General features: G+C 45.2%; 1 protein-coding gene across 1 annotated transcript; it reads right to left on the reverse strand.

Moving 5' to 3' along the window:
- Positions 1–3,821: 3,821 nt before the first annotated feature.
- Positions 3,822–8,616, reverse strand: LOC119403302 (juvenile hormone acid O-methyltransferase). The gene is made up of 3 exons (XM_037670245.2): positions 8,084–8,616; positions 6,170–6,317; positions 3,822–4,115 (listed from the first exon to the last, which is right to left on the reverse strand). Exons 1-3 carry the CDS (start codon positions 8,567–8,569, stop codon positions 3,856–3,858), a joined length of 894 nt encoding a protein of 297 aa, XP_037526173.2. The 5' UTR covers positions 8,570–8,616; the 3' UTR covers positions 3,822–3,855.
- Between the last annotated feature and the right edge of the window lie 1,192 nt (positions 8,617–9,808).

Genomic DNA, 9,808 nt, shown 5'->3' on the forward strand with positions numbered 1-9,808 from the left:
AGGGTGTATATGTGCATTTAAACCTAGGAGTGTTAGTCAGCGCCGATCGCAGCCATGGCGGCGAGTGTGGAACACCCCTTTTCTGCCTTTTTTAGCGTCTCGTAACACGTGATCTTTACGAGCTGGTAGCTGACCAATAACCCCTCGCATACTACCGGAAGGCATCAAGTCTGGCGGATCTTCTTTCCTGCATTCATAGCAAGGGTCTCGTTCTGGCAGACTTGATGCCTTCAGGTAGTATGCGAGGGATTATTGGTCAGCTGACAGCTCGTAAAGATCGCGTGTTACTTGACACCAAAAAAATGCAGAAAAAGAGTGTTCCACACTCGCCGCCATGGCTGCGATCGGCGCTGACCATAGAGTTTCATACAATACCCTAGAGAGGAAACTGGCGCTGCGATCGTTCAACCACCATGGGAATGATGGGAAGTACAGGCTTCGGATTGGATAGCGTTAGCTAGCGCACTGTCTACGAATCTTTTTCTACAGTTTCAGTTTCGTTCTTCGCGAGGCGTGGGTAGTGGGGTGCGTTGCAAAGCACTCAAGCAGGGCCTTTGTTGCTCAAAGAGACTGAAGACAGGTTTCTTCGTTTGCTGCCCCGTTGCAGCTTTACAGGTTGTATTTGACAGTTTTGGCAAAGCGTCGTGCACTCACCGCTCCTCATAAATGTAGTGTCCCATCCCAGTGCAGGAAATTGCATAGAGTTCACGTTTTGTGATAAGCGCTACTTGTCAAAACTCTTTCAAATCGACCGCAAAACGACGGCGAAGCTAAGTAGACGCACCGTCACGCTCCTCTGACTCGACTTTACAACAAAACGAGAGACGCGTTGGGGGCAGGCCACTTGTACAGACGCATCTGGCATCGCAGCAGATGACACGTTAAGTATTCTTCACTCAATACTGTACTGTTATTTCCATAAATAGATATTGCGTACTTTAGAAGGAAAGACAAGCGCGTTTGTTTTAGGTGTTGTAAAGAAAATAATTCATTATTTTATGATGCCAAATCTGGAACGCAATCGCAGAGCAATGCATACCCTGGTGGTTGAATTTATCCAGCTTTCACTTCCATCTCACGGTCATGCAAACTTTTTGAAATAAGTTTTACATACAAAAGAATGAAGCAAGTTTTAATTGGAAATAACTTCATATCGCTTTGTTTCGCACTCGGCAAACAAGCGTTGCGAATCTCAAGAACCTAATCCATCCGAAGCAAATCCGAAGCCTGTACTTTCCATCATTCCCATGGTGGTTGAAGCGCCGCTCAAGGAGTCCGCGTAGACACTAGCGCCAGATTCCCCTCTAGGTATTATTGTAAGAAACTCTATGGCGCTGACTAACACTCCTAGGCTTAAATGTACATATATACCCTATAAAATGGACGGGGGGATTACCGCCGACGTAGCTCAGTGGTAGAGCATCGGACGCGTTATTGGAAGGTCGCAAGTTCGGTCCCTGCCGGCGGCAAGTTATCTTTTCGTCCACTTTACTTTCTTCACATTTATATACCAATTACTAAAAATAACATCTCCTATACTTTCCTTGGCATTATTGTCTGTTAGTTCTCAGCATTATTGTGTCTAACAAAGAAAAAATTGGCCACGTATCTCCGTGCTTCGCTGCAAACGTCGTCGAAAGACGATAGTCGTCTGCCGACCGTACTAAATGCATCCTGCTACTCTACGTTGGATCTCCTCATCTGGCTGATAGCGTCGCAATTGCAGTGGAGCCCGAAAAACACGAGCATTTTCCGCGCAGCCTAAGAAACACAAGGGTCTTTAGAATTTCGTATCTATGCATTTTCTAGTAAAGGAACACACCACCTAATACCTATGTATTGATGTTGCGCCTCAGATATCCGTAACATTTGCTTTTTGAAAGATAATGTTCACAAGTATGAACAGCGGTACCAGTTAAAGATGGCTGGGCGTTTCGCTAGTGGTTATACTTTGTCCGGGTGACCGAATCGGCTGACAGGCAGACCAAAATATCTGCGTTTAAGTTCCCCAAGAAAGACTATCGTATTTAAAAACGAGCCCTTAAGATACATCTTTCCTGCATTCATAGCAAGGGTCTCGTCCTGGCAGATTTTTTGCAGTCAGGTAGTATGCGAGGGATTATTGGTCAGCTGCCAGCTCGTAAAGATCACGTGCTACGTGAGGCCAAAAAAAAAGGCAGAAGAAGAGTGTTTCACACTCGCCGCCATGGCTGCGCTCGGCGCTGACTAACACTCCTAGGTTTAAATGCACATATATACCCTATAAAGTGAATGGGAAGATGACAGCCGCCATAGCTCTGTGGTAGAGCATCGGACACGTTATTCGAAGGTCGCAGGTTCGGTCCCAGCCGACGGCAAGTTATCTTTTCGTCCACTTTATTAGATGCGAAGCAGCTTTTGCGCTGGGCTTTGTCCGTAGTTCCATTGGCGACCGTCCGCTTTCTGAAACCTACCATAGCCATCTGTAACATATTGAGCGCGCGCTCGCGCCAAGAAGTCTTCTTCGTCTTGTTCTTCGACCGCCTTGATGATGAAACGTGCAGACCACTTTTGGGGCCCGGGCTGCCGTATGCTGTCCTAGCTTGGCGTAACGCAGACAAAGCCACATGTGCTGGCACGCGCTAGCGCGTTTGGGCCTGTGTAAGGGGCTGGGTAAGAAACTGGGGCCTCTCCCAATAACACTCTCTCAGCAATCACGTGATGGCGTCGGTGAACGAGATTTTGCAGACGCGCGATGAACCCGCGTGGCGTGCTCCAACAAGAGTTAGGGACGAGTAACAGCAACAGCAACTACATTGAATTCATGGTGTACTCCACATGCAAGGACGCGTTAACACCGGGCAAGGTGCCCGTGATGAACGGAACATTATGGCGACCCATGGGCTCCTTTGCATCCCCACATGGTTCCCTTTAGTGGGAGAGGGTGAAACATTTATATCACAACTATTAGAAATAACATCTCCTATACTTTCCTTGGCATTATTTTCTGTTAGTTCTTATTAATATTTTGTCTAAAAAAGGAAAAACGAGCCCTTGAAATACATATTCTTTCCTTGTGTAGAGGGTGAAGAATATCTTATTGCGCTCACATGTGGCAAAGAGTATGCAGGCCAGACAGGCAGCTGTGTAAGGGGCTGAACGATCGCTTGAGGGAGCACCGGTGCAGTGTCGAAAAACTCGCCATGTCAAGCCACCTCACCGCGCATTCTGCACCTTCCGGCTGAAAGCCACTGTTCAACAGCGCGCATTCGATAGCCAAAAAAGTTCTGACCAGCTCATGAGGGAAATTACCGAAGCGGCAGAGATTAAATATGAAGACGCCGTAAGTTACCCTTAAATAGGAAATTCAATTTTTGTCTGTTTGATTGTATGGTCGATTGCCTTGTGTGCCCCCCCCCCCTGTTTTTTGCTCTCGCACAGTGTCGTGTATATATATATATATATATATATATATATATATATATATATATATATATATATATATATATAGTGTTCATATATATAGTGTTCATATATATATATATATATATATATATATATATATATATATATATATATATATATATATATATATATATATATATATATATATATATATATATATATATATATATATATATATATATATATATATATAAATATGCGATGACGTGCAATGAACACTGAGTTGTTAGCGTCGTGTCCCGTCTTTTACTTGTCGCCGTCCGTGTGGGTCTTTGCGCTGCTGTTCAGGGTTATGCACTACCAACTAGCCCCTCAGTCTGTTCTTTTGAAGTCTCTCGTCACTGCGAAAGTTAAATTGAGGACACGAGTGACCGTCGTAACCATTTACACTCCGATGTATCAGCGATGGTATCAAGCGCACTCGACTAATGTTATGTTCAACGTCATGCCGATTTGCAAAAGGTCGACACACTGTGCGTAGGATCTACCGATCCGTATTAATGAGCTCCCTTTCATTGGTTTTATCCCGTGGATCACGTAGTTGTCAGCCAAGCGTGGGTTCGGCCGTCCACGCCGCCATTTCTGCAATTCTTCATTAGCGTCTTCAAACAAGAGTTGTCGTTCTTCAGCACTCAGCGTGTCATGTCCTGGTATCAGCGATGTCATCATTCCTGCGGATTACAGATAGAAGAAAAGAATGAAACGAAGTGAAAACGAACATTCAGCAAAGAATATTCGTGAACAATGGTGGAGATGTATGCATACTGATAGATCCCTTTTAACTCTTCGTTATGTTTCTCCTTCCACATTAGCTCTAACGGGGTTGTTTCTCCCTATAGATGTGATAATTGTTAAATTTGATGAACATAACTTTGACATATTACAAAGCCTGCAATAGTCATGATTTATTGCTGTCTGCCACTTACCACCGTCGTCTCAGAGCAGCTCCCGTTATGAATGTAGGTATTCAATGAAATTATATAAAGCAATGTTTAAATAAACATGATGACTAATTTAGACATTTTTATTTTACCCAATTAAGTCCGTAAATACAAATGATCGTATTCCGAATGCTCATTTGCATTTTCAACGACATACTAGCTAGAGAGCCGAATATAGGTCAGTTTATGCGTATGTCATTTACAGAATGCGTTAAATGTCCTTCTTTTATGTGGTAATAAAGGCAACAGTTCAATCGGAAATTCCACCATCAGAATATATACATTGTTGGGAATGAAAAAAGTGTAGAGACTTGCAGAGAGAGACCTAGAGAGAGAGAGACAGAGAAACAGAAACCTAACGTTTCCCGCAAATTCACGTGGATGCATTCAATGTTTTGTGACTGCGGAGTGAAGAGAAAGAGTTCCTTGCCTTGGTCATATACGGAACAATGGAGTTTCTTTGAAAGCAATACTCCACAGACTTTTCCTCTCGTAAGCATTGAGACAGCTTGAACCACTGGCTATGTGCGACTGGCGTTGAGGGAGGTTAGACAATTAAGGAATACACATTTGGGCGGTTGTGTTCCCACAGCTGGGCATGGGCCCAGATATACAAGGTGGCCCACCAGATATGGTAAATGATCTGTGTCATTAGGTCCGCACTAGAATAAACGTCTGTGGCCATTCAGTTCATGCATCATTGGATGTGATTGACACAGGAGAAGCACGTAGCTGCTCACATATACAGATGATAGAAACGCTGAAGTAACCAGTAGGCTACGGAAGTGTCAAAAAGTCATCTACAGAGAAGTGAACGAATTTAGCTTCAAGAGCAGCCGAGAGGAGAAAGAAGTGAAGAGACGGAAAGAACAGCGTCGCATGGGCCGGAGTAGCGACGAAGGTTGGACTAGACAAAAGAGGCGTCGCCAGCAGAAAATTGAAAAAGCCGTGCACACGGAAGTCGAGAATTTTGCTATGCGGTGCGTCACCGCGCTGTTCTGGTGTTAAGGAAATTTTCGCGAATATTCGACGCGAGACGGCCTGTGCCCGAATTTCCAGCCGCTTGAGCTGTGTACTAAGCTCAAAAGACGTAGATATCGTGACGTGGTAGTGACGATGAAAAAACAAAAAACGCAGCCGATACAAACTAATCGCTTTATTGGGCGGACTTGTGCCCTGTAAAAGGAGTAATACTTAAAGTGCAGCAGAAGCGGCACGCGCAGACGTCGGTCGTCGGTAATATGATCAGCAGTAAGTGCGTGCGCATCTGTATACACGTGGCATCACAGATTCTAGCGTTAACGCTGGTGGCCGTGTTAGTTTCATAATGAACTCCACTGTTCGCGTTGTGAGCGAAATCACAAGAGTCCAAAATCACTCGGACAGGCGGCTACGTGCCAGAGACACTGGGATGAAAGTCGTGGCTGTTTTCTTCGCATTTCACAGAATTAGATGATGTTCCCGGCGGGCCATCGACGTTGCGCGAAACCAGCAATACGTGAGAGCGTGATGAGCGAAATACAGTGCAAGCCACTGTTCCAAGCCACTGTTCCAAGCCACTGCAAGCCACTTTTCTCTGCCACTTAATTTACGGATCGGTGCGTCGTGTTCGCATTCGCAGCACCTGGCGTACGCTAGCAAACTTTGCGCATGTTTCACCCATCGCATGACTCACAGATCCGCAATTCACGCACGTGTGCGTCATGTTCGCATTTGTTGCACCTGGCGTACGCTAGCAAACCTTCTCTGGGCTGTGTTACTGCTTGTAGTGCTCAAACACTTACCAGACCATGCTCGCACAGGTAGATAGATGCCAACCATTTCGCAGCTCCTCAATTCCAGGCCTGCATCCTTCGCTAGTGATCGTGCGTAGTTAAGCCTCTCCTCGGTATTCCGCATGTCCTGTGACGGCGGTATAAGGCTTTCCCACATCTGCAAGGGCGTGTGATAGGGTTATTTGACGGTGCTGCTTTGTGATTGCGCAAAAATTTTAGATATAAGTTTTCCGCGAACGCCATTTTACAAGTGGCACATCTTGAAGCAAGCATGCGCCACCTTTTTAGGAACCTTCGTGGTCATTGAGTCGGAAGACAAGAAAGAAGTGTCAACTGGTGCGCATACGCCCACGGAGTCATAGACGTCAGTTTTATTCAAGGAAAATTAGCGCTCTCTCGCGAAGCCGACAGAAACGCGGCCGAGCCAGACGAAGTTTCACACATCCTCAAGAGTATTTGGGACGATGCGTTTAAAATGCTTGTGTTTTCCAGCGTTTCGTGTAGTGATTGAATCATTAACGAATGCCGCTGTCTGGAACAGGCCAAAATCCAGGACATCACGCATAAATTCCGTCACATCGAAAATGACGAATCCACATGATGTTGTCTGCTTATACTTCGTGCAACAGAAGCATGCGAGAATTCAATGCGAATAGTCGGCGTAAACCCAAAGTGTCCGCTCGTACTACCCTGGATCCAAAGTTCTTTTAACCCTAGCATTTAGTTCTGATATTACGGATTCGACCACTTCTACCGGCCAAGCCTTGCTCACTCAGTACACCGACACGTGGTTACGTCTCAATCATGTGAACAGCGAAAAACACCGCCGATCCCGCCTGCTGGACATTTCCAACCAATCGGCATACCAATGAAAGAGTTTTTTTCCCGCTGGATAAAACATCCTTGGCCTTTTTCCCGCAATACAACGGGAAACAAAGGGATAGTCGTGCCTACTGCATCTGTCACACGCTATGCGATTACCTGAGCTTGGCCGACCAGTTTTGCAACTGAATTTGCCGAATTTTTCATGTTACGCGACGCTGTGTTTCTTTACGGCACCCCACTTTAGTTGCACAGAGACCATAACCCAGCATTTCGGCATCTAGCCATTAGCGACATTTTGAGTTCCTGTTACACAAAACAAAAAATGACCACTTTGTATCATTGTCAGGCCAACGGCCTCATAAAACGCTTTCATCGAACTCTAACGGATATGTTCCCAATTATATCTCTTTATAGAAGACACTTCTTTAATGTAGAAGAAGACGATGACATCGACGAAATAGACTGGTGCGAGCTCTTTGCTTTGGGCAGCACCGGATGCACACGCAATTGTAAATACACCAGTACATAGCCCTTCCCGTTCACATCTTTCACGTAACAATATCTACTCGCAGATATATATTCATATATTACATCCAGGTGCACAATTTAAAAAGCTTTTCTTCTGTAAGTGCCTAAGGCCCTTGGATGGTAGTCCAGTACCCTTGGCTATGTTATGTTTCATATCACAGTTCTCTGATGTTAGCTCTTGCGAACTGCTCGGAAGTAAGAAATGAAAAGTAGCTGACAGCTTGCGGTTGCTACAGTTTGTACTACAGTTTAACTGTAGTTAACTGTAGCAAACTACAGTTTAGCTGTAGCTAAACTGTAGTTTGCTACAATTTAGCTACAGCTAAACTAGAAAGGCCTAAGAACAGCGGCACGCGAAATCTTGCCAAGGTAGCCAATCTATGCGTCACTCATAGATAAGATTTCCAGCGGAATTCAGAGCGCTTTTCATTGAATCTGCTGTTACTCATGGCCCATTTGTTAAGAAAAGAGAATACCCAAGCAATTGGTCGGCATCTTAGCTTAAAAACTAGTGGACCAGAAAGCGGTTCAGTGAATACGCGGCTTTGCTCTTCCGTGTCCTCTACTCACCTCTGCAAACCTACTCCAGCGTTCCTTTAGGGCCAGTGCTCTCCAAACGTCGGGTGTGGAGTACCAAGCACTGTAAAACAAAAGACACTCTCCGCCGGGCTTCAGCAGCTTCGCCATGTTGTTCCACGCCTTGGACTGCTCTTTCACGCGATTGAGGCTGTTGAAGCCGTAGATGCGGTCGAAAGGCCCGTACAACTCGAGGAACTCGGAGACGTCTCCCCTTATGTCCAGCTTCTCGTACACAATCCTCGGGTGAGAATTATTCTGGCGTGCGTAGGAAACCATGTTCTCGCATATGTCGACGCCGACTATCTTCTCTACGTCATCTGGGACATTGGGCAAAATGACATTCAAGGTCACCCGACCACAGCCAGAACCTACGTCAAGGAACTGCCGTGGCCCACGTGAGGTCGGGCTTTCGTTTAGGACGTCTTCGTCCAGCGCATTGTTGAACGTCATGTTGTAATAGTTTAGCAACTTGGTCATCGTTGGAAAATAACAGTCGACACATTCCGAGTAGGAATCCGCGTCGTAACCTGGTTTGTCGGGTTTGTGCTGAACGTTCCCATTCATTGTCGTGGTCTTAAAGCGAGGGCGATGCACCTGGATTCCTATTTTTTCTGACACGTGTCTGAAAGAGTGATGAAAGGATGTGGCGGTGCGAAAAAAAAAACAAACAAGAAAAAGCAAAATGCCAGGGTTGACCGGCTTTCATAGAAACCGCTGCAAACTGAGTTGAGGTCCTTGAAAGTTCAGTGCGAGGTACCTACAACTCAATAAATCATCCCATTTATGAAGCAGTGAATCACGAACTACGCAGTCCTAAGTTAAAATGCGCACCTGCGGGGCTGCACACTTTGTTGTTGCTGTGGTAGACGATGATGATGACGAAGAAGAATTATTGCTGATACGTTTGTGGTGTGTGGGAAGCTTTAAACCACCCACTGGTTACGCAATTCACGTGGTGGTATGTCGGGGGCGATTGTAATTTTCGGCCGTGCAAGAATACGTCTGCGAACTCGATTCCTCACCATACAGGGTGCTTGTGTACCGTCTTCTTTCCTAAAAAAAAAAACAAACATTCCAATCACTTCCGTTGCTCTGTGGTAGAGCACTTTCTTGCCACGTAGAAGCTGTGGATTTGAATGGGCCTCGAACCCTGTATTTGGTTTTTCTCAATATTTGTGATAGCTGCAACGGACACAGGCGGCGGATAAATGCACCACGAGCATCGTATGTTGTGAGGTAATAATAGCTTACAATGTAAAAACTAACAAATCAAAACCCTATCTTTGGTACGAATTCCGGGTTTACGATATTGGTCCACTTCTTTAAGGTGAGCGTTGCGCTCCCGAAATATTTATGAATTAATTACTTTCATGTTGGTTTTCCAGCCAGATGAATAACCGTTCTTTTTTTGTTTATCTCACAGTGCAGAGAAAAATAGCTCTAAGGATAAAGAAGGTTGAAACCGCTGATTGTATTCAAATGTCCTTACAAGTCCTCAGGCTTAGCAATCTTTTCGGGAGCCTCCTTTAATGTTAACGATAGATTTTCGAACATTTGTAATGAACATTGCAGCGTTATGGTGGGCAAGGATGCAATCTCCCAGGACAACGGAATATGTTTAAGACTTTAAGACATGCGTAGAAGTGAGTAAGCTCACCTGGGTACCTCGATGTGTGACTTTCGCTAGCGAAGATTGAGCCTGCAGTGAGCATCGAG

Source organism: Rhipicephalus sanguineus, chromosome 8, assembly GCF_013339695.2.
Source record: "Rhipicephalus sanguineus isolate Rsan-2018 chromosome 8, BIME_Rsan_1.4, whole genome shotgun sequence".
Lineage (NCBI taxonomy): Eukaryota > Metazoa > Arthropoda > Arachnida > Ixodida > Ixodidae > Rhipicephalus > Rhipicephalus sanguineus.